A 23,415-nucleotide genomic window follows, 5' to 3' on the forward strand; every position below is an offset into this window, starting at 1 on the left:
TAAAAATAATAAATTAAAATTAAATTATAAATCATAAGGATTTTTGATACTATCCAAAGAAAGAAATTTTATTTTTTATTAATGTTTGTTTTGTTTTTTAATGAATTACTTTACGACTTTTACAAGTTTTTTTGAGTAAATTATATAATTATTGTAACATTCTAGCATGTCTACAATGGAACATTTTATTTTGGTGCAAGTGCTTGTAAATCAGCAATGCATTGTTGAAGATTAGCTTTTTCTTGATCTGGAGTTATTGATTTAAGAACACTATTGATGATCCAATCACTCATATGTTTTTGTGCAACTCTACGTTCAACATTTGCAATTTGTAGCTGATAATCCAAACGTTTTTTGACCTATTAAAAATTTAAACAAACAAAATTAATATCAAATAACAATAAATTAATAATTAATTTAATAATTATTTACCTCTGTGTAAACAGTGTGAATACGTTCACGATAAGCAGCTTCAAGTTGCATTTTAATATTTTCTTTTTTAGCATCAAGAATCATTTGTTGAGCTTCAGTTCTCATTTGTTGATTTTTTTCATGTTCAATAAGATCCTTATACTGACGTAATTCACTATCTCTTGTTTCATTAAGTTCACTTTCTTGTTTATCCATACCTTCATCAATCCATTTTGTAACCATTGGACCAAGTTTTTTAACAGCAAGTATACTCACAATTAATACAGAGACACCAGTATAATATTCATGCTCAAGAACATAAATTTCTTTTGACACAAGAGTTGTTGATAGACCAAGTGCCAACATGTATGGACCTAAAATAATTATAATCAACAAAATAGATTAATAAATTATTAATTCATTGTTGTCACTATTGTTGTCACTATTGTTGTTGATATTTGATGAATAATCTTACCAGTAAAACCAGTCTTGTTGTACAAGCAAGTAAACCATTCTTCTGGAATGAAACCATGACGAACTGGTGATGGATCAATTGGTCTTCCTCGTCTTTGAGTATCAACAGCTGATGAACTCTGAGCTCGTGCCACAACAGGCAAACGAGTTATGGCTGTTAACATAAAAAATTAATTAGCTTTATTAATAATAAACTTAAATTATTTTGTAAATTTAATGTCATTAAATTTTTTATAGAAAATACTCCAAGATGACATTATAACCAATATTTTTTTTGACACAACAATGATATTGTTATATAAACAATTGAAATAACAATAATTGAATAAATATAAATTTTTAAACAATATTATTTATTGCTAAATCTATTTGTATATAAAATTACACATTTTTTTCTTTCATTTAATTATTGATAAATTGTTGAATTACATAATGGCTGTTGAGTTGATTTGTACACAGGCTAAACTAATTTTTTTTTTCTGCTAATTCAATAACAAATAAAATAAAAAAAAATATACGGAAAATAGATTAGTTTATTAATTAATATTAATTGTATTATTATTTGTTTAATAAAAATTAATTATTACCATTACGCAAAGCTATTCTTGACAACATTTTTTTTTTTTATTCCGTAGACACAAAAAAAAAATCGTCACACAAAAATTAACCTCAAACTTTTTTTTTTTTATTTTATCAAGAACAACTTGAAGTTGGCTAGTTATGACGGTTTGATTGTCTGGTTAGTTTTCTTTATTACCGACAGTGTTTAATTTTATTACCGTTAGATGGCGGAATGATACCGTGACGAGGGTTAAGGTGGGTTAAGGTATTTTTGTACTTTGGCACAGTTAATTCGTTTTTTAATAATAAATAAAATTATAAAAAATACATAAAATAATAAATAACCATCTTATTAATTTTTTCAAATAAAAAAAAATGATAAAAATTATTAATTAACAAGTGATAGTAATTTTAGAAATTGCTGTATATTACCAAAGTAAATAACTGAATCAGGATAAAATTGATAAAGGGGGATGGGGGCATGGGGTTGACTCAATGTAATAAGTGGAAATTTTAAATTGGCAAATCTATCAAATGGAATGAATCTTTTTCTGTCACCCTCTTCCAATAATATCCCATGACCTAACTCAATTATATAAATACCTTAAAAAAAAAAAAAAAGACAAAAATCGAATAACATAAATCAATAAATTTTTTATACAAAAAGTATATATACAATATTTATATATTTGAAATGTACATTTTGACCTCTAGTTATTTTATAAAAAATTCATTTAATCATCATGATAAATAAAAAATCCAAAATGAAAAAACTTTTTAATTAGAAAAAAAAAAGAAAGTATATTTTTTTTTAACGAGATAATTCTCCAGATTATTCAATTAAGTTTGTTCATTAATAAAATATTTTGTGGTACTGTGGTCTAAAATATGTAAAGCTCTGGTATACTTTTGCAAACCACTAAAATTAAATTTACAAAAAAAAGAAAAAATATAAAAAGATTTAAAGAAAAAATTTAAGAATAATAAAATCAACAAGACAAATTTAATTCAAGTACAATTTCTATGTATACACACAAGAATAATAAGATAAGAAATGAAATAAAATTTCCCAAATGAATAAAACAAAAAATTATTCAAAAAAAAAAAGGGGAAAAAAAAAATTTAAAAAACATGCTTTAAAGTCACATTGATTGACTTGCCCTCGGCAAAGATTCATCCAATAGACCGTAGAATTATCGTGTGATCCCTTCTTTTCCCCTGGTTTTCTTGTTGGCCCCAATCCTTCGTCGATATATTTCATGAAGCAGAAACTTGCGGAAGAAGGACTTAAAAATCTGTAAATTCTATGAGGTGTACTCAGGTGGAGTATCATCATATAAAAGGCAAGGATAAAAAGGTACACACATGTATGAAAAATATATAGTGCATCAATATAAGAGGATATATAATCAAAGAGGCTGGTCAAAGTCACAGACAAGAAATAAAAAAAAAAAAAACCATAAAATTCAAGTTGATAAATGCCTAATGAACATAGACGAACCAAAGCATTTTGAACCAAAGTAAACTCTCTCTCTTACTGTTAAAAAATTCCAGGCTAACATTTGCAGGACAAAAAAAAAAAAAAAAACAAATACAAGAAGAAAAAAAATCGAGTCACCAACATTGAGAAATTTTACCTCTTTACTCTCTTCTTTTAACTCTATCTCTCCTTTTTTTTTTACTCTCATAAAATCCCCTTATATATTTTTTTTCCAATTTTTTTTATAATAAAAAAAGTAAACTATTTTTTTATCATTCTTTCTCTTTTCCTATCTCATAGTAAATGTGAATTCCGGGGATCAATGCGTCGTGAGTTGCGTCAAAACGCCTGCGCCAACAATTTCATCCCCTCACTCTATCGTTTTTTTATTTTTGAATATATATATATATATATTTTTTCCTTTCTCTATCACACTGATAGCAACCCCTTTACCCTTGCTATTAATCCAAAGTATCTCATCCCTTTTGCTCTTGACATGTGTACCCAATTTACTGTCCTTGTCCAGGCTCCAATACTTGTGCAATATCCATCTATCCATGAACAAGTGAAAGAGAGACATACATTAAAAAGCGGGGGTGAAAGAGTAACAAAGGGTATATATATGAAAAAAAAAAAAAAAATAGAGAGAAGTAGATTGTATGGACACAACGACCATCACGATGACGACACTGCTTGCTTGCTTTGTATCCTTTTCTATCAGTATATATTTCTCACTTACTCATTTTAACAAACCTCCCAACCACCCCCATTCAACCCCGATCGACAACCCTCGTTGTTGTGTGCGCGCTGCCCGATGAAAATTCTAAAACTCGCTCTCTCAATTTGCGCCTGTGCAGAAACGTTTGGGGCCATAGCAAAGTTTGAGTCTGTGATCTGGGTAAGGGACTCCTGGATAGGGCTGGTACCAATATATAACACTTGTATCTTTAAATATATATATTATTTAAATAAAAAATTTTTAAGTGATTGTATTAATTAATTAAAAAGTTTGAAAGATTTATTAATTTATTGTTGTTTTTTCTTTGAAATTTACGTCGATCAATTTCGTTATTTTCATTGGTCATTTTACGTTTTATGGTGTGTGGATTTATCAGTCTCATCACTTGAATGACAACTTGTGAAATTACGTGAATTTTTTTTTTTGCAATATCGAGTGATTTTTATGAGTGTTTATGTGAAATTATTGAGTAATATTAATCATAAAATTGAATTGTTTTGTTTTTTTTTTTTTTCTTCTGTGATTTGATGGTATTCAGGGGGAGGGTCGAATGACACCCCTGAGATTCAATCGTGAATTCTGATACACTTTTTATGGTAATAAAAAAATATGAACATTTAATAAATATGTGTTTTTTTTTTGTTGATAAATTTTACAACAAAATAAACTAGTGATTTTTAAATTTTCTTCAGAGAAGAAAATTGCTTTTTTTTATTTTTTTTTTTATTTTTGTTTTAAGTGGTTATATACAAGTGATACAAAAAAAAATTGAATAATTTGATGGAGTTTAATTAAATGAAAATTGTGTAAATGAAATTTATAATAAAATTTCAAATGTATTCAGTGAATATTTGACAAATAAAAAAATCATCATCAAAATTTTTTAATACAAAAAGAAAAAAAAAAAAAAATATACAATATATTATTGTGATGATATTAAAAAGAATGTTATAAGACAATAATAATATTAAAAAATATAAAAAATTAAACGTCAAGTGGTGTGTCAAGTGTGTGAGCCCTGTTTTGTTCTATTCAGTTGTCAGGCGTTGCTGGTACTCAAAGCATTTGAGTGCATATAAAAAAGCAAAAAAATAAAATAAAAAATAAAAAATTACATCTTTTAAACTGAATAACACTATAAAAAAAAAAAACCTCAAGATTTGTATAATTTTACATATTCATAAACCTGAATAATCTAATAAAAAAAAAGAAAAAATTCCAAATAAAATTAATGAAAAAATAATAAATACAAAAAAGAAAAAAAATGTGTCCCAAATTGGATTTTTCAGCCTAAAGCTCTATCATCAGTAAATATATATATAAATGTGTGTTTTACATTTCTGTCTTCTTACAATAATTGTCTAAAAAAAAAAAAAAAACAAAAAAGAAAAAAAAAAAAAAAAATATACATTAAGTGGTGTGTTTGTTTGATCAAACTCCATACAGAACATTGTCATTGTTAAATTTATTTATTTTATTAATTCTCATCATAAAATATCTATATTATATTTTTTTTTGAAATATAATATATCTTGATTCTTTGGCTTCACTTCGTACCATCTAGCGCACCTCACAAGTGAGTCATTTTCACCAATTGTTTCGATCGTTTCATTATTACAACAACCTTTTTCATGCCACCACCATTGCCATCACAACCACCACTACTTACCTCAATAAATATATACACAAATATAAATAATACTTTTCATAATTATATAAATTAAACACCTTACTCAAATATATATTTTTCACTAAATAATTACAAGATTTATTTTACAAAATTATTGATCAAGTTTTATCTAATTTATCCTCACAATATATAGGCCATTATTAATTTATTTTTTTTTGTATTATATACATAAAAATATTCAATAACAATAACAACAACAAACCAAGCTCATTATTTATTTAAATCCGTTGAATCTGTTGAAATGATATCCTTAAATATTTATACGTTATAAAATAGGGTTAGTGTGGATATCCTGTCTTTTACTCTCTTCTACTACCCCTTTATAAAGAGCCAGTCTCTCCCTCTCTCTCCTGCTCTCTCTTTACATATATATTTTAGTTTTATCCTTTGTTATTAAAGTCATATGTACTACATATAAATGCTTGGTTATATTATGGTTTTAACAGTAACATACCTGTATTGCTATCATCCTATTACTTTGGATAATGATAAAATTTTTTTGTTTTTTATTTTATAGTTTGGGTTTGGTAAATTTAATCGGATTATTATTGTGAGCTCACTATTGCCAGCATAATTTCATGAATATTTTTGACTCGGCCACTCAGTTGTACTTTTTTTAAAAAATTTTCATTTTTATTTATCATTTTTTTCTATGTTTAAATGTAAAAAAAAAATTTCTTACTTTTCGAATTTCGAAACGTTTAAGATTAAGTGTAATAACATCACAATCATTGTCATAGTAGTAATAAATTTTTTTTTTTTTTTTTTTTTTCTTTTATTAGGTATATACTTTATTGCTTATTCATTTTTATTTTTTTTTTTTTTTCATTTGTAAAATGAGAAACATAACTCTATAAAGTTAATAATGCATATATGATTTATATGGTTTTTTTTTTTTTTTACTTTTATTTCTATGAATAATAATGGTACAATTTATAGTTAACAATTTTTTGATGATAGTAGTTTATTCTGTTTATATTTATGCTGCTTTTTTATATTTTTCATTTATATCTCAATCATCCCCTTTACCTTCAAACTACTAGCCAGATTACATACCGCCATTTGTTGAGAATATTACTCTAAACTACCGTTGACTTTTGCCCCTCTTTTATCTGCTTTGTCATTTTTATTAACATTTTTTTTTTTACTTGATGGTCCAATTCTGCATAGAAACTAGCTATATTTACTCTCTTGGTTTTTATCATTTTTTTTTCTTATTCTTTATTATTGTTATTATCATTTTTTTTTTGTTGTTACTTGATCAAATAATGAAGAAGAAAATTTATATAACACAAGGGAATTTTTCAAGCTGTATAAACTGATTTTTGTTTGGTCAATTTTTATCCCCATCTGGTTATTTCACTGAGAGTATATTAAACATTATTTTTTTTTATTTATTTTATTTTTTACAATTTATATACATTTCATATTACAGATGGATTTTTTTGATTTTTGAATAACTTATCTACCCTTCAACTCATCGATTTTTATTTAGCCCTGAAGATGCTTTCAAGTGTTTCTTTTTTTTTTTTTTCTATTAAAAATCTTTTCAGTAAAAATATTTCTGTTTTGTGATTATAATTTAATACTATGAATTTTTCATAGAATATTATTTGATGGATATATCTTTAAAACCCAGATAACACACATGACTTTGATAAATTTTTGTTGAATTTATATTTAAAAGTAAATAATAGTAAAGAAATTAAAATATAGAAAAATTTTTATTAGTTATATAGAGAGTAAAGAGGAAAAAAATTGTAGCTTTTTTAAAAGTCTCTTCATTTGATACAATATATTATTTATAGGAAAATAAATTTTACCTTTTATCACCCTATTACAATATCTCAAACACATTGTTTGTGTGTTGTGTGTGTACATTGATGTCTGAAGAGCTCATTCTCTATTTTTATACACTCTTTATTTTTATGTGTATACATATATAAACAACCATATAATATTATACATATATTATTTCATGTCATAGCATAAAAATACTGAATTATTTTGTATTATGATTATTAACATTTCATTTATTTATAACATTTTTACAGATTTTACGAGAAAGAAAAATACAAAAAAATACCGTAACAATGAGGGATCGATTATCGTGGTACATGGTCTTTCTCATTTTACCAACAATATTATTGGCACGATCACTTGACAAAGGTATAAATACTAAATTAATTTTAACTCTCAATTTTTTTTTTTTTTTTTTATATCTTTTATTAGTATTTTTAAATAATCAAGTAGGCGTTAATACAAAAGTATAAGTGGGTTATGTGAAAAAAAAAACAGGTCACCACTTTTGAAAATTATTATAAATCGATATTTATCGAATCATAAATATTTTCTTGTAAATTTTATGACCCATTTTTAAACTCACATGTTAAGTATTATCTGAAAAATCCATCAAATATTTAATGAAAAAATTTCATGCGTATTATTTTTTTATTTTTTTTGTTTTTTAAATAATTCATAGAATTAAGTAGTAAGGCTGTATTTTAGTCAGACTAGCTGAGTGAATATTAAATCTATTTGTATTATATGAATAATAATAGTCATTATTATTAATTGTATTATAAATTTTTAAAAATATAATTTGATCGAATCAAGTAGTAAGGTAAACCTTTGGTCAGACAATAATCAAGTGGCCATAAATTTATCAAAATAATTTATAAATAAAAAATATTCATCATATTTTTGAGTGATTAATAAATTATTAAATATAAATTTATGAATTACGTCATGATAATAATTATCATTATAATTTATTTTCATTAAAATATAAAATTTATAAATTAAATTTATTTTTTTATTTGCATTGTTGTTGGTCGACATGTTGAGTTGACAATTAGACTTAAATTTTTACTTTTAAAAATTAAATAATTTACTCTAAATGAAGGGTAATCCTTAACACAAATGATATTTAAAAAAAACGACAAACAAAAAACTAGATAAAACAAGGATTATTTGAGTCAGCAAAATAGATGAATTTAACAATTAAAAAACAAAAAAAAAAAAATAATTTTTCTCATATCAGCTTGGCATTATACATCAATCAATTTTTGATAATTGATTTATTTATAATTCTTTTGATGTACAAAAATCTAGATTAAATTATCATTATCAATATCAGATAATTTGAATTGAATATAATTTCGCATAGAAATATTAATCACATGCGTTCATTGTTTAAGATCGACGTGTGCCATACAATATACCATCAGATTGGCGTGCATTGTGGTACAGTAATCTCGATGAACTTCAAAGAGTCAATGAAGCCAATGACAATAACACTGTCTCAAATGTAACAGTTCAACTTGGCGGTACTGCATTTTTACATTGTAAAGTACGAAATTTGGCTGAACGTTCAATATCCGATGCTGAGGTATGAATATTTTTTATCATTATATAACCCTTTTTTTTTTCTTTTCAATATTATCATCATCACCATCATTATTATTATTATTATTCTGCTCAATAAAATCCTCTTTATCATCGTTTACTTCATGCGCAGTTTATTCACATACATAAATATATATACATCAACATGTTTCACGTACTGTGTTTGAATTTATTTTTATATATATGTTTTCAATTATTATTTGAAGGAGGGCGTGTATAACTGTTTTAGGGTGATAATATATATAGTCGATATAAAATAAAATAAAACCAGAGGGAAAATAATAAATGTAATAAATAAAAAAATAAATCCAACACAAGTAGTGTCATTATTTTCATTATTTATTAATACATTTATATTTAATCCTATTTTTATATATATTTTTAACAGATATCCTGGATTCGTAGACGTGATTGGCATGTGTTGACGAGTTCTTTGTTCACTTATACAAACGACGAGAGGTTTCAGGCACTTCATCCGGAAGGCTCTGACGATTGGACACTACAAATCAAATATGTACAAGAAAGAGACAATGGAACTTATGAGTGTCAGGTAATAACTTGATATTATATTATTTATTTTCTCTATTAAATTTTATTAAATTTAAAAAACCTTCAATTTATATTTTAAAGATGAAAAAAAAAAAACAAAAAGAAAATTTTATTAATTAACATTTTAAAATTGTATGTAATTCTTGGTTTAGTTTTTAATTAAATAACAAGATTTTCTTTATTTTATATAATTATGATAAATTAGATTGACGTAAGTATAAAAGTAGATTTAATTAATTTTTATTGTGTAATTTATAGGTGTCAAGAAGTACTGGAATAATATCACATTTCGTAAATTTAAATGTCGTGATACCAGAAGCATTTATATTGGGAAGTGAAGAGCATCATGTAGATGTTGGTTCTATAATAAGTCTTGTATGCATTATTGAAAAGGTAATAATTAAAATTTATAGTACATCTTATTTTAGATAATCGATTGTTTGATAAACTAGTTAAATTTTAAAGTTAAATTTAACTATTGAGAAATTTTGATTAATATATATTTTGTTGTTGTTGTTATATTTTTTATCGATTATATAAATTTAATAATTAAAGCTTTGTTATAGTCACTTTGTATATATATATTTAGACAGAAAGTTTTTCATCAAGTATCATAATTTATTAACTAAATAAAATTAATACTATTTTGTCTAGAAGTTAGGCTTCATTTTCAGCCAAGTGTTTCACTTTCTTTTAAATATTAGCTTGTTATTAATTTAATGGACAAAATGACCAACAATAATATATTTGAAGATCATTAATTTATTAACAATTAATATTAATTAAATAAAATTAATATTACAGAGTCCAACGCCACCGCAATATGTATTTTGGTATCACAATAATCGAATGATAAATTACGACACAGCACGTGGTACAGTTAGTGTGCAAACAGAGCCAGGACCAACTCAAAGTCGTTTGACAATTCAGCAAGCTGTTGAAACAGATACTGGAAATTATACATGCAGGGCTTCAAATACTAAGCCTGCATCAATATACGTATTTGTTACTGAAGGCAAGTTATTATAATAATTTTTTAAAATAATTATTTAACACTATATACATTATAATATCTTTTATTTTCAATAAATTAAACCAATTTAATTATATATATTAGTTAAATTGAAATTACCCTATTATTAATCATTATGATTACTTTCGCGTGACTAAATTTTTTAATAAAATAAAAATAATAATATTATTGAAACATGAAATAATATCATTTATCAAAAATTTTTTACCCCATCTATAAAAATGTCAAAATATATAGAAAATTTATATTAAAATTTAATTTCATTTTTAAATAATAATTATATAAATATAGAGAGCTTTTATTAGAGCTTTAAATAATTTAATAAATTTAATTATATTTATTTAATATTCATTTTATTGTAATTATTATTAAGCATCAATTATTTTGTTTTAAAATTTAATTATTTTGTTTTAATATATTTAATCATTTTGTTTTAAAATTTAATCATTTTGTTTTGATAATTTTAATATTAAATTTCATTATTGTTGTTGTAATGATAATAATAATGATTTTTTTATTTATTTTTTATATTTTTAGGCGATACAATGGCGGCAATTCTACGTCATAAATCGTCGGGTGGAAAAAGTACATCCTGCGGTTTGATATTGGCGCTCATTGTGACTGGCGCCGTTTTAGTGCGATAAGCAATTTTCATTCCAAAAAAAAACAACAATTAAATAAAATGTCCATTAACTGTTATTAATTCTGTTTTTCATCATACAATACTTCATAGATACTTGAGACATTAAAAATATATATCCATCTAATGAATTTTAATTTTTAAAAATTTAAATTCTAAAAATTAAATTTAAAAAAGAAAAACGACACGATTGGAGGATACTGTGGTTCAAAATAATATTCAAAATGAGAATTAATAGTTCTATGATTAACGAAAAAAAAAAACAAATTTAACATTAATAATAATTGATATTGGGTAATGTCACTGAAACGCGCAAATTTTGTAAATACAATGCGATTATTTCAGCTATTTATTTATCATTTTAACCTTGTTTATTTACAGAATAAATATAAAAAATTTATATTAATTTTTTTTATTTATATATTAAGTTATTTTGTATTATGAATTTTTTATTTTTTAAATTATTTATATGCTTGTCTGACATATGCACGAGTTTAATTATCCAAAACAAAAAAACAAATCAATTTTTTTGTCAAATCGATAATGACATTGTTAATAATTTTATTTTTCGGTCACTTGAACCTTTGCCCTGATATTAAAAATTGATAGAGAAAAAAAATTAAATTATACAGCATATTAATTGACATCTGCCAAATTGGACAAAAAAAATATTTAACATCGAAAAAACTCGGTTAATAAAGTAAAAAAAATTAAAATTAATTAAAATCACAAATTGCGGAACAATGATTAATTAATGATAGTACTTGAACTATTAATAAGAGTCAATTTAGATTGTGTAATTGCTGAGCAAATGAAAATTTTAAAAACGTCGTGTATACTGTGAAATTTTCAAAATTAAAAAAAATTAAATATTCATTGAAAATCAACTAAAATGAAGGATAAAAATTTTAAAATTTTACAAAATTTATTTATTTTAAAAGCTACAATTATTGTTAAAAAAAAAAAAAGATGTTCATCATGAAATGTATGACACTTGAATGATGAAAGGTAAAAATACATTTGAGCAATGCCAAGTTTCAGATATGTGATTAATTGAATTATGAAGAATGAAGGATTGGATCAACTTTTATCAGCTCAGTGGAAATGGAAAAAGGAAATGAGGAGAATGAGGGACAAAGATAAAGAAAAAAAAATGAAAAAATTATCAAAGATTAATGTACCTCGAGCCAGTGAGTCGTAATAAATTTTTGCTTTTTTTTTTTCAATAATCTCTTCCTATTACCTTTATTCTAAATCCTCAATGAGAATATTAATTTTATTAGTTATAAGTATTTAATTTTTTAAATGCACACTTGTTTTTGTTCATGTTTTTTTTATATTTTATTATAATCAAGTTATTTATTGTTAATATATTATTTATATTATATAAAAAAAAAAAAAATGTTTTAAAGAATTTATAGTTGTATAAGTTGAATTGAAAAAATAAAAGGGACTCAAAAAAAATAACAAGCGTTGTGTATAAATTTAAAAAATAATTAATTATTATCTTTGTTATGTTTAAATTTTAATAATAATTTATTTAAAAAAATTTTAAAATATGGTAGATCATTGGAAGAGGAACATTGATGTTAGAAAAAATGAATAATAATTGTTGTAAATAAACAAAATAATAAAAGAGATTAAAAAAAAAAAAGAAATTCTATATCAATTAGTGAGATGAAAAAGGAAAAAAAAATAAGTTGTATGAAAAATTAACTTAGAAGAATGAATAAATAAATATCGAAATAAAAAGGGTAAAAAAAAAAAAGAAATGAGAGTTGGAAGAAGTTGATTCGATACTACTTTGAGTGATTGGATCTGAAAAATTTAAAAAAAAAGAAATAGAAAAAGAAGAAGAGATGTGTAATTATTGAAAAATATGGAAAAAAAATTTTTAAAAAACGAAAATTATCACGGGCACGAATTTATAAAATGACTCAATCCATAAATCATAATAATTTTAAAGCTCATTTTACACACATACACTTAAAAACGTGACTGTTTAACTTGAAAAATACTTTTTTAATTTTAATTTAACAGTACATAGGTATATATTGAGTTTTCTTAAGAAAAATAAAAAATGATAAAAAAAAAAACATGACATCAATCATACAATTATTATTGAATTACCATAAAATTGCAGTATGATCGAGCCTATCATTTTACAATGATTAACCTGATGGCTTGTCCAATAAAAAATTACATGTAGATTACATAGAATCTGTTAAATAATAATAAAATAATTGGCCGAGAAGCTAAATTATGTCCAGTGGCATACTTTTAACAAAAAAAAAAAAATAATAAAACAAGTGTGATGTCTTTCAAAGACTGGAACTAAATTTTAAAAAATAAAAAAAAAACATTATACAGTATATTATCGTGGAATTTACAAATTAATTCTCAAAGAATTGAACGATCCTTAAAAAAAAATTCTCAGTATATGTCTGCAATCATGTATTATAGAAAAAAAAAAAGAAAAATGAAAAAAAAAAAACCATTCAATTCAATAAAAATGTAAGAAATCGATAAGATAAAAATTGTCATTTAATTTGCCCTAGAACGCAAGTTGAGTGAAGAAATTCTAAAAAAAAATTTATTTATACACTACCATTGGTTCTTTATTACAATACATTATCATTTTCATATAACATTTATTTAGATATATATTTTTTTTTTTATTCTATGTATAAAGAATCTTAGAATTAAGAAAAAAAAAAAAAAATTCTTAGTTTTTTTTTTTATACAGATTATCATCAATTCTCGAGCAATTAATTTTACAATAATTCAACTCAAAAATAATATTAATTGATTTCAAGGTGTAAATTAAATTGATTAAAAAAAAAAAAACAATATTACTTTTCGGCAATTGATTTTATGATGACGCCTTGAAAGCTCTTGATATTAATTTTTATTAACATGATTTTCATTTGATTTTTTCAAAGATAAATTTTCATTTTCAATAATTATAGTATTTGTAAAGAAAAAAATTCCATCCTGATTTTACAAAATATATATATATGATCAAGAAAAAATAAAAAAAAGGTAACAAAAAAAATATATATATATATTTTTTACATTGTGAGATTGATGCACTTGATTGTTGTGCTTGACATGATTTTTTGTTTAATTTTTTAGAAAATTATTAAATTACCCTGAGAAAATTATTCTTCACGAAGATTATCTAAACATTTTTTGAGCAAATCAGCATGACCCTAAAGAAAAAAAAGCTTACATTAATTGACAAAACAAAAATAAATAAAATAAACAATTTTTAGCAATTAGTTTTTTTTTTTTTTTTTTACCTTGGCATGTTTTATTTCCAATTCAGTTAATTCCATTAAATTTTTTCTGAATGCAGCTATTCTTCTGGTTTTAAAATCAGTTAATTCTAAAATGACAAAAAATAAATTAATTAAAAATGAATTTTATTTTAAATATAAATTATTATAAATACCTTCTTTTCCTTTGTCAGACATTTGTTCGAATTTTTCACAAGCTTCAGTCTGTGCTTTTTCAGCCTGTTAAAATTGAAAAAAAAAATGATATTTTATATTTTTTTCAATTTAAAATTAATACAAATCATGCTTAGACATAAACAAATATTAAAATTTAAAAGCAAATAAAATATTATAGCATAAAATGCATGAAAAATATAAAAATATTTATAGAAATATTAACACACCTCTGCAACCTCTATTGCCTGAAGGAGCCGGAAAAATTAAATTATTAAAATATACCCCAATTAAATAATTATTATTTTCAATGACATTATTAACATCATGTATTAATTAAAATTAATTTACATATTGTTAATGTAATGTGTGTTATATAAACCATGCACAATATATCAAAAAAAAAAACCTTTTTATCCTCTAAAATTATGATTTTAATTATGAATTTATGGAATATGTATTTTTTTTTTGTTGATAATAAAATCAATGGAAATACTTACTGCATGAACATCTTTATTTTTTGCACGTGATTTTTCCAATGTACGATTTGCAGTCTCGTAAGTATGAAGTGCTTTTAATCTTCTAAAAAGCAATCTCTTTGCTGCAGCAGTATCTCTCATGTAATATCTCAATGTATCTGATAATTTTAAATCTTCATCTGATGCAACACGACCTTCAACTTTCTACAATGAATAAATAATTATTAAAAACAATTTTATTAATAATATTTATTATAAAAATATAATCTTACTCTTAATTTTTCAAATGTTTCAGCAATTTTTGTTAAAAATTTTTCCAATTTACCAGAATCAGTTGTTGCTATTTGTAATAAATTACTTGATATTTTAATATATGAATCAGCAACATCTTTGTGTTTTGATGTTTGACGATCAGCTCTAACAGTACCTTCTTTTAAATTATTATGATATTGTTGTAAAAATGTCATTTCTTGATCGAAAAAATCATTAACATCTTTAACTGTTGCTGACAAATAATACTCATCAGTTGTTTCAGAAAATGATCTAACAATACCACCAAATAGTTCCATCTTTTTTTTAGAACGTACACATAAATCTTGATCATACTCCAAAAATACACGTAAATTATGATCATTTCGAAAAACAGGATGATGTGCTAGTCTCGTTAAAAACATCTCATGCATTGCAACAGTTTTTTTAAATGTTGCTAAATATTCACTGTTGATAAATAAATAAAAATCACAAATTAATTCAACAATAAATCTATTTATTTTGTCGGTTATTAATTGTACTTACGCTTCAAGTTCTTGTTTCATTTTTGTAAATTCTTCTCTTGTCATTGTACCTTCACCTTCACCAAGTTTTTGTAATTTTTCACGTGAAGCATCAAAATCTGGCCTCGGTGGACAAGGTGGAATCTTTGTAAATAAAAAAAATAAATTTATAAAATATCTATCATTATGAAATTAATAATTTATATTGGCATACTAACAATGTAACCTGCATACTCTTCAGATTCTTCAAACCTATCATGCAACCAAACAAATTCTTCATGTTGACGAACAACTAAAAATTCAGATTTTTGAAATTCTGGAAGTGTTGTTTTGGTATGAACAGTAAATTTAACTTTATCTTTTTCACTCAAGGCATCTGATATATCAACTTGTAATGACTTGTCTGACAAGTCAATATTGTCGGCCTGAATAACCTGAAATTAATTACACATTATAATTAATATAACACTGTAAAAAAACAATAGAAACAAAAAGCCATTAATCAATATAAAAATACCTTTTTTGTTGGAGATGAATTTAATATCTCTTGATTATCACAAATATCATCCTGCAACATTATGAAATATAATTTTATAATTAACAATGACAAAGTATATAATGACTTGGCTCAACTTGGCTGTTGATGGAAATATTAAATGACCGGTCAGTGATAACAGGTTCCACCTACCATCATGGCGTCTAATAAATAGCGTCTTTCTTTGACACTTTAATGATGACACACGTACACAACACACAATTGTCAATTGTCAAGTAATAATATGATAACAATTTTTTTTTTAATTGTTTATCTATTTAACAATTTATCACTTTGGACTATTATTTTTTTACTCAACAAGCTATTTATTTTATTTATATTTGAGTCAAGACATCATCTCTCTTGTTGGCTTTTTTTTTTTTTTATTATTTTATCAGCTCTGCAGAGTGCAGTCTCCACACCTCCTCCTCCTTTTTTTTTTTTTTGACAATCAGCTGTAAACCGGATGAAACTGCGTCACACACATACCCAAATGTCAATTGTCAATGTATATATATTACACATACACACACATCTCTTTGATTTTTCGATTTGAAAATTTGATTGTTTTTTTTTTGGTTTTATTAAATTCTTATCTCTGTTTTGCATGGATAATTAAATTAAATAACATTATCAAGTCTCCATTTTGTTGTCAATACATATTTTGTATATTATTTTTTTTTGTTTTTTTAATTATTAATATGTTTATTTTAATTGTTTAATAATAATTATTGATACACATATGGGATTTTGTCTTTTATTCAAATTTATTATATAGTTTTTTTTTTTTGTTTAAATGTTTTTAATGACAAATTATTGACAGCTGTGAAAGATTATCCTTTTTTTTTAAGTCTTGATGACTAGCATTATTATATTTTTTAAATTTCATGTGCGTTGTTTTGGCACACATGTTAATTTTTTTTGAAATAATATTATTCATCTTTCTTTCAGCGAAGATACCACAAATTTTAATTGAAAAAAAGATGAAAATGTTTTTTAGGCATTTTTTATTTAATATGATTATAAATTTTTTAATTAAACTAATTTAAAAAAAAAAAAAGAAAATGGAAATTAAATTTTGTTTTTTAAGTCATATCCATCATTAAGGTACACATTAATAAACACAAAATTTTACATTTTGTTGGATAGCTCAAATTATTCCTGCTCGATTATCATTAATATTAACAATTATTATAATTTTTTATTTTTGTTTTTATAGATGTTTTATTTTATTTTTGGTTATTATATATTTTAAATAATAATTATCATCACACATTATTGATCACATTGAAATGCGTTGTAAAAAAAGAAAAAATTATTTATAAATATTTCTATTTGCATTGTTATTAAACATAGTCATATTATAATTAAAAAAAAAAAAATAATAATATATCTGATAGAGAGAAAGTAAAATTAATTGTACTCTTTTTCTATGTAAAAAAAAAAAAGAAAATTATTCTTTTGTTTTAGAACAAGTATATACAAAAAAAAAGAAACTTAAAATATAATTTTTTGTTGTACAGTTTACATTTGAATTGATAGATAAAAATTGACTGATAATAATTAAATTTTAATATAATTAAAAAAAAATGAAACACCCACTATTTTGAAAACTAAACAAGATATTTTTTTTTTTAAATTATTCATTTATAAGTTTGTTTTTTAAACAACTAAGTGTTGGTTTTGTCTTTTTTTTTTTTCATGTAAAAAGTTGAAAACACAAATATTTAAATAAAATTAAACTAATTATTTCGAGCAGGAATAAATGAAATAATTATGATCAAATTGTTGTAGGATGAATCCATGGACAGGCCAAGACTAGACCCTAGCAGCAACCACCACCACCAGCAGCACCTTGGCCACCAGCACCAGCAAGACCTCCAGTACTTGTTGGTGAATGTTGTGGTCCAATTTTAATGCCATTAGCCTTAATAAAATATATTAATATGTTAATAAATAAATTAATCAACAATGCATATGAAAATATATAAATTATACCTCATTATTTATATCAAAAACTCCTTCTTGAATTTTTTCATATATTTCTTTGGCTGTATTGATAAATGCTTCTTCAACATTTGCTGCTGTTTTAGCACTTGTTTCCATAAAAACCAAACCATGTTCACGTGCAAATGCTTCACCTTCTTCACGTTTAACTTCTCTTCTTGCATCTAAATCACTCTTATTACCAATCAACATAATAACCATATTTGAATTTGAATGTTGTCTAGCATCTTCTAGCCATGTTGTTAAATGATTAAATGTTTCTCTGCGTGTTATATCATAAACAAGTAATGCACCAGCAGCACCACGATAATATGATCTTGTTATTGAACGAAATGCTTCTTGTCCTGCCTAAATATAATCAATAAAATCAATCAATAAAATCAACAATTTATTTATTTTGAAATACACAACTTACTGTATCCCAAATTTGTAATTTTATTTGTTTTCCATCAATTGTTATCATTCGTGCTCCAAATTCAACACCAATTGTTAAATCATGAACTGGCTGAAATCTTTTATCAGTAAATTGTAAAAGAAGGCATGATTTACCAACTCCTAAAATCATAGAAATAAAAATACATTAAATTAATGATAATAGTTGAAATATACAATAGACTAAAAAATCGATACCACGCCTTGGACAATCACTTTAATTTAAATATAAATAATAATAATATTTAATACAAAAAATGATAGATAATTTAATATATATTGATAATTTAAAAATGAATAAAATAAATTCTATTGTTTGTCATTATAAATACACACTTGTTTAGTGAATCATGCCAATAGTACAATCAAAAGATCCATATTAAAAAAAACACAATGGTGGAAGTATAATAAAAGAAAAAAAATTATCTCTTTGTTCTAAAAATATACTTGATAATTATTTATAAAAAATATATAATGTAATTTAATGATTTTCGTTTCTAAATAAAAACAATTAATGATGTTGGAAGATTAAAAAAAAAAAAAACAAAAAAAATCAATATATGCGTAAAACAGCTGAGGTGATGTGTAAGAACAACAGAACTGTCAAAAAAAACTACGTAGTTATTTGGTAAAACTATGTAAAATAATAATGTTTATTTAGTTTTTTATGATAAATTATGGCTTACCAGTATCACCAATGATTATGTACTTGAATAAATATGCATACGACATTTTAGATGTCAATTTAATAACAATTATTTTCTAGGAGAAATTTATAACACGCACAAAATTAATCCGTATGTTTTTTCTTTTTGTTTGCTGCTGTGTGTGTATTTTTTTTTTCTCTTTTTTTTCTCTCTTTCTCTCGTTTGCTGTCGCTGTGACGTCAATCAAGCTTCGTTTTTATTGGTAAAAATATGGCGGCAAATTGGCGGTAGTTTTTTGAATTTTAATAATCTTCGATGTGGATTTGTTAATAGAAATACATAAAAATAATTATGATTTATTATAAATTTAAGAGTACTTATTATTAAATGATAATTCAATAGTACATTTATTTTTATATATATATTAAATGTATTTTTAAATTTAGCTAAATTAAGAAAATAATTAATCAGCTAATTGATTAATCATAAATTAATTTATGATAAAAAAAAATAAAAAAAAAAAGGATCTTACTGCACATGCGTATCTTGTGATCCCCCTTTTTTTTTTTTGCAAGTGTTCAGTCACACCAATACACCACATGGTTTTTATACATTCCACATGATCAATTGGCACCTGATAATCCAAATAATTACAACAACAAAAATATATACAATATAAATTAAACAAATTCAATAATTTTACAACACAACATAATAAAATGCTCGACGGAGTAAAACATATTATACTTGTGTTATCTGGTAAAGGTGGTGTTGGTAAATCAACAGTAAGCACACAATTAGCACTAGCTCTAAATGTTTCAGGATTTAAGGTAAAAAAATTACAAATATATCCTCAATAAATAAAATATAAATAAACAATATTTATAGGTTAAGTTGTTATTGTTATTGTAATAATGACTATTTTATTATTTAAATTTTTCATAGGTTGGAATATTAGATGTTGATTTATGTGGACCAAGTGTTCCATATCTGCTAAATCTTGAGGACCAAGATGTACATCAATCATCTGAAGGGTAATTCATCAATAAAATATTAATAATATTTATTTATTTAATTTACAAATTTAATTTAACAGATGGGTACCAGTTTATACAAATCCTGATCAAATGTTGGCAGTAATGTCAATTGGATTTTTATTAAAAAATCGTAATGATGGTGTTGTTTGGCGTGGTCCAAAAAAGACTGGTATGATTAAACAATTTATAAATGATGTTGTTTGGAAAGAACTTGATTATTTAATTATTGATACACCACCTGGTACATCTGATGAACATATCACTGTTATGGAAAATATACGGTTCGTTTTTTTGCTTTATTTTTAACTAATTATTATTCATAATTTTGTTTGTATTTTTTATTTAATATTGTCACATGTTTTATGTTACAATAATCAGTCACATGCTAAGCATAATCATAAATCATACAAAAAAAAAGAGAGAGAAAAAAAAATATAAATAAACTTGATAAGACTTGGTCATGCGACTTGTTGATAAGATGTTTTTTTTTATTTTATTTCTTTTTTTTTTGTTGACCAATTATTATGTAATTATTGGATAATTGTTTTTATAATTTTTTAATGCAATTTTTGTCTTTACAGTCAGCTGAGTGTTGATGGTGCTATTATTGTAACAACACCACAAAATATTGCTGTTGATGATGTCCTAAGAGAAATAACATTTTGTAAAAAAACTGGTATTCCAATAATTGGAATTGTTGAAAATATGAGTGGATTTGTTTGTCCAACTTGTTCTGTAAGTTAAAATTTTAAATATCTAAATTTATTGTTATTATATTTAATAAAATTTCAGGAATGTACAAATATATTTTCATCTGGTGGAGGAATTGCACTTTCTGAATTAGTTAAAGTACCATTTCTTGCAAAATTACCAATTGATCCAGAAATTGGTAAAAATGCTGATAAAGGAAAAAGTATATTGGTCACAATGCCAGACAGTCAAGTTGCCCAAGTATTTACAAAACTAGTTGAAGAAATAACTAAAAGTAAAGAAGCATAAATTAAAATACACCATCATTTATTTGAAACATAAAAAACAAAACAATTTTTTTCAAAAATACGTGTGTTGTGTGCAAATCAAAATGAAACACCATTAATTTTTGTAATTTAAAATATAAAATATTTATTGTACATTCAAATATATTGTTCATAAAATTTATTTTGTATCATTAAAAAAAAAAGTGGCATTATTATTTTGTATATTTATATACAAAAAAATGAGAATAATTTTCATCAAAAATTAATTATGATAGTCTATTTTTGTATGCTGACCAAAGTTGATCCTTGTATTTAATAATAGCACTAATTTTATCAGTTGCTTGAGTTATTCCTCGACCAACAACAGCTAAATCAGCACCACAATTAACAACACTTTCTGGTGTATTATATTGTTGTCCAAGATCATCAGAATCTTTTGATAATTTAACACCAGGTGTTAATTGTATCATACCTGGATTTTTAAATAAATCTGACTGACAAACATGACCAACAACTAGCTTTGAATTATCACCCATTGACAATGATTGTTCAATATAGCTTCCAGTTGTCAATGCACCTTTTGATGACATTTCAGTAACTAAAAATATACCACGTTCTTCGCTAATGTCATTTAAACCAGCAACAAGACCATCAATTATACCTGGACCAGCAACTGGATGTACTGTTATTAAATCAGCCCATTCAGCAATTTTATAAACACCCTTGGAGTATTGATGTGACACTGTATTACCAATATCACCAAATTTACTATCTTCCATTATTAAAAATTTATATTTCAATGACAATGATTTAAGTTGTTTTATAAATATCTGACTAAAATCATCAATAATATTAACATGAATTTTTAATACAGCAATATGTGGTCCAGCAATTTCAGCAAGCTTTATAATTTCATCAGCAGATGTTAAATCAGCAGCTAAACAAAGTGTTGTTTCTTTTTCATTCATTATTTCAAAAATTTTTTTAGCTAATGGATTTTTAGCAAGCTTTGATCTTGATAAAAAATCAGTTGTTAAACGTGTATTTTTTTTTTCTTCTTCTTGTATTTTAACTGATGCTTTGTTAGTTTTTAAATAATCAATAACTTTGTCATATGTTGATTGATCAATTTTATCAGCACTCAAAAGATATTCCATCATTTCAGTAAGTGTAAATAAACTTTTAATATTAACTCCAGATTTTTCAAGATTATCACGACCACCTTGTTCTCTGTCCATGATTACAAGAGCTTCAATAATTTCAAGACCTTCATTTTTTAAATCAGCTACAACTTCTAATATACTTGTACCACTTGTAACGACATCCTCAATGATGACACATTTATCACCAGCAGCATAAACACCTTCAAGTAATTTTTTTGTACCATGATTTTTGCTCTCTTTTCTTCTCATGATCATTGGTTTTTCAGTGTCATCAGCAATAACATCAGCCATTGACAGTGCAGCGTATGGTACACCACATATTTGTTGTACATTATCTGGATCACTTGATAATTTCCAGAGAGCTCTTGATATCTGCTTCTGTTATTTTTAATTAATTAAAAAATTGTTAATTATTTGTTTTTTCAATTACACTTTTTATTATTAGAAAATAAGTTTAATACTAACCAATATTTTACGGTGAGCAATGAGTACTCTAAAGTCAATATAAATTGGTGTTTCTAATCCAACTTTGGTTTTGAAAGAACCAAATTTAACAACATCTATGTCGAACAGTGATACTGCTAATTCTTTTAATTCGTTTTTCATTTTGTTTTTGAACGTTTAGCAATGTAATGAAGATTCTTTTTTTTTTTTTTTACCACGTGGTGATTAGCAGGTGACAATTAATACGTCTAGTGTCGGCTAGGTTGGCAAACAAAAGGAAAAAGAACACAGAGAAATCGAAATCACATAGATACAGCGACAACAACGACAATTTGTCTAGTGTCTATCAATGGAACTTGGACTTAGATTAAAAAAGGATGGCGATTGTAATTGTAAAAAAACATGATTGGTCAATTGATAATTTGATATTCGTTTGTCCAATCACAGTAGCTTGTTATCAAATGAGTTTCTGTATTGATTTATC

At 24.2% G+C, this 23,415-nt stretch overlaps 6 protein-coding genes across 8 annotated transcripts; 2 read left to right on the forward strand and 4 right to left on the reverse strand.

Moving 5' to 3' along the window:
* Positions 1 to 62: 62 nt before the first annotated feature.
* On the reverse strand, positions 63 to 1,573 carry LOC122858268 (ATP synthase subunit b, mitochondrial). The gene is made up of 4 exons (XM_044161047.1): positions 1,473 to 1,573; positions 887 to 1,039; positions 433 to 785; positions 63 to 359 (listed from the first exon to the last, which is right to left on the reverse strand). The coding sequence occupies exons 1-4, from the start codon at positions 1,498 to 1,500 to the stop codon at positions 186 to 188; spliced, it is 708 nt and encodes a 235-aa protein (XP_044016982.1). The 5' UTR covers positions 1,501 to 1,573; the 3' UTR covers positions 63 to 185.
* Positions 1,574 to 5,076: 3,503 nt separating this feature from the next.
* On the forward strand, positions 5,077 to 13,522 carry LOC122858269 (zwei Ig domain protein zig-8-like). Its single transcript, XM_044161048.1, has 7 exons — positions 5,077 to 5,241; positions 7,410 to 7,524; positions 8,556 to 8,746; positions 9,152 to 9,313; positions 9,571 to 9,705; positions 10,117 to 10,327; positions 10,883 to 13,522. Exons 2-7 carry the CDS (start codon positions 7,449 to 7,451, stop codon positions 10,987 to 10,989), a joined length of 882 nt encoding a protein of 293 aa, XP_044016983.1. The 5' UTR covers positions 5,077 to 5,241; positions 7,410 to 7,448; the 3' UTR covers positions 10,990 to 13,522.
* A 35-nt stretch (positions 13,523 to 13,557) lies between these two features.
* On the reverse strand, positions 13,558 to 16,732 carry LOC122858270 (sorting nexin-6). 3 transcript variants are annotated; one of them, XM_044161050.1, is made up of 10 exons: positions 16,378 to 16,677; positions 16,207 to 16,257; positions 15,908 to 16,123; positions 15,712 to 15,833; positions 15,189 to 15,633; positions 14,938 to 15,120; positions 14,668 to 14,685; positions 14,440 to 14,503; positions 14,288 to 14,373; positions 13,829 to 14,197 (listed from the first exon to the last, which is right to left on the reverse strand). In XM_044161050.1, exons 1-10 carry the CDS (start codon positions 16,381 to 16,383, stop codon positions 14,147 to 14,149), a joined length of 1,242 nt encoding a protein of 413 aa, XP_044016985.1. In that variant the 5' UTR covers positions 16,384 to 16,677; the 3' UTR covers positions 13,829 to 14,146. The 3 variants fall into 3 exon arrangements, with proteins under 3 accessions (XP_044016986.1, XP_044016984.1, XP_044016985.1); XM_044161051.1 differs by lacking the exon at positions 14,668 to 14,685 and having other exon boundaries at positions 13,558 to 14,197; positions 16,378 to 16,732; XM_044161049.1 differs by lacking the exon at positions 16,378 to 16,677 and having other exon boundaries at positions 13,558 to 14,197; positions 16,207 to 16,266.
* Positions 16,733 to 17,118: 386 nt separating this feature from the next.
* LOC122858272 (ras-related protein Rab-2) lies at positions 17,119 to 19,530 on the reverse strand. The gene is made up of 4 exons (XM_044161053.1): positions 19,350 to 19,530; positions 18,647 to 18,786; positions 18,223 to 18,579; positions 17,119 to 18,151 (listed from the first exon to the last, which is right to left on the reverse strand). Exons 1-4 carry the CDS (start codon positions 19,393 to 19,395, stop codon positions 18,050 to 18,052), a joined length of 645 nt encoding a protein of 214 aa, XP_044016988.1. The 5' UTR covers positions 19,396 to 19,530; the 3' UTR covers positions 17,119 to 18,049.
* Positions 19,531 to 19,893: 363 nt separating this feature from the next.
* On the forward strand, positions 19,894 to 21,522 carry LOC122858289 (cytosolic Fe-S cluster assembly factor NUBP2 homolog). Its single transcript, XM_044161082.1, has 5 exons — positions 19,894 to 20,140; positions 20,256 to 20,344; positions 20,407 to 20,628; positions 20,929 to 21,082; positions 21,140 to 21,522. Exons 1-5 carry the CDS (start codon positions 20,030 to 20,032, stop codon positions 21,344 to 21,346), a joined length of 783 nt encoding a protein of 260 aa, XP_044017017.1. The 5' UTR covers positions 19,894 to 20,029; the 3' UTR covers positions 21,347 to 21,522.
* Positions 21,449 to 23,167, reverse strand: LOC122858283 (uridine 5'-monophosphate synthase). The gene is made up of 2 exons (XM_044161076.1): positions 22,953 to 23,167; positions 21,449 to 22,865 (listed from the first exon to the last, which is right to left on the reverse strand). The coding sequence occupies exons 1-2, from the start codon at positions 23,091 to 23,093 to the stop codon at positions 21,591 to 21,593; spliced, it is 1,416 nt and encodes a 471-aa protein (XP_044017011.1). The 5' UTR covers positions 23,094 to 23,167; the 3' UTR covers positions 21,449 to 21,590.
* Positions 23,168 to 23,415: the final 248 nt, after the last annotated feature.

This window comes from Aphidius gifuensis, linkage group LG5, assembly GCF_014905175.1.
Source record: "Aphidius gifuensis isolate YNYX2018 linkage group LG5, ASM1490517v1, whole genome shotgun sequence".
Classification (NCBI taxonomy): domain Eukaryota; kingdom Metazoa; phylum Arthropoda; class Insecta; order Hymenoptera; family Braconidae; genus Aphidius; species Aphidius gifuensis.

What these genes read in the sequence shown, in the direction of transcription:
- LOC122858268 (XM_044161047.1), bottom strand. Translation starts at nt 1,500, where the DNA reads ATGTTGTCAAGAATAGCTTTGCGTAATG. An exon ending in AAGAATAGCTTTGCGTAATG is followed by an intron (nt 1,040 to 1,472) that starts GTAATAATTAAT and finishes TTATGTTAACAG; the next exon opens with CCATAACTCGTTTGCCTGTT. An exon ending in TTCACACTGTTTACACAGAG is followed by an intron (nt 360 to 432) that starts GTAAATAATTAT and finishes AATTTTTAATAG; the next exon opens with GTCAAAAAACGTTTGGATTA.
- LOC122858269 (XM_044161048.1), top strand. Translation starts at nt 7,449, where the DNA reads ATGAGGGATCGATTATCGTGGTACATGGTCTTTCTCATTTTACCAACA. An exon ending in ATGGAACTTATGAGTGTCAG is followed by an intron (nt 9,314 to 9,570) that starts GTAATAACTTGA and finishes TGTAATTTATAG; the next exon opens with GTGTCAAGAAGTACTGGAAT. An exon ending in TTGTATGCATTATTGAAAAG is followed by an intron (nt 9,706 to 10,116) that starts GTAATAATTAAA and finishes TTAATATTACAG; the next exon opens with AGTCCAACGCCACCGCAATA.
- LOC122858270 (XM_044161049.1), bottom strand. Translation starts at nt 16,266, where the DNA reads ATGTTGCAGGATGATATTTGTGATAATCAAGAGATATTAAATTCATCT. An exon ending in ATTCATCTCCAACAAAAAAG is followed by an intron (nt 16,124 to 16,206) that starts GTATTTTTATAT and finishes AATTAATTTCAG; the next exon opens with GTTATTCAGGCCGACAATAT. An exon ending in ATGAAACAAGAACTTGAAGC is followed by an intron (nt 15,634 to 15,711) that starts GTAAGTACAATT and finishes ATTTATCAACAG; the next exon opens with TGAATATTTAGCAACATTTA.
- LOC122858272 (XM_044161053.1), bottom strand. Translation starts at nt 19,395, where the DNA reads ATGTCGTATGCATATTTATTCAAGTACATAATCATTGGTGATACTG. An exon ending in AATTACAAATTTGGGATACA is followed by an intron (nt 18,580 to 18,646) that starts GTAAGTTGTGTA and finishes GATTATATTTAG; the next exon opens with GCAGGACAAGAAGCATTTCG. An exon ending in TTTTTGATATAAATAATGAG is followed by an intron (nt 18,152 to 18,222) that starts GTATAATTTATA and finishes TATTTTATTAAG; the next exon opens with GCTAATGGCATTAAAATTGG.
- LOC122858289 (XM_044161082.1), top strand. Translation starts at nt 20,030, where the DNA reads ATGCTCGACGGAGTAAAACATATTATACTTGTGTTATCTGGTAAAGGT. An exon ending in TAAATGTTTCAGGATTTAAG is followed by an intron (nt 20,141 to 20,255) that starts GTAAAAAAATTA and finishes AATTTTTCATAG; the next exon opens with GTTGGAATATTAGATGTTGA. An exon ending in TTGTTTGTCCAACTTGTTCT is followed by an intron (nt 21,083 to 21,139) that starts GTAAGTTAAAAT and finishes ATAAAATTTCAG; the next exon opens with GAATGTACAAATATATTTTC.
- LOC122858283 (XM_044161076.1), bottom strand. Translation starts at nt 23,093, where the DNA reads ATGAAAAACGAATTAAAAGAATTAGCAGTATCACTGTTCGACATAGAT. An exon ending in TTGCTCACCGTAAAATATTG is followed by an intron (nt 22,866 to 22,952) that starts GTTAGTATTAAA and finishes TAAAAATAACAG; the next exon opens with AAGCAGATATCAAGAGCTCT.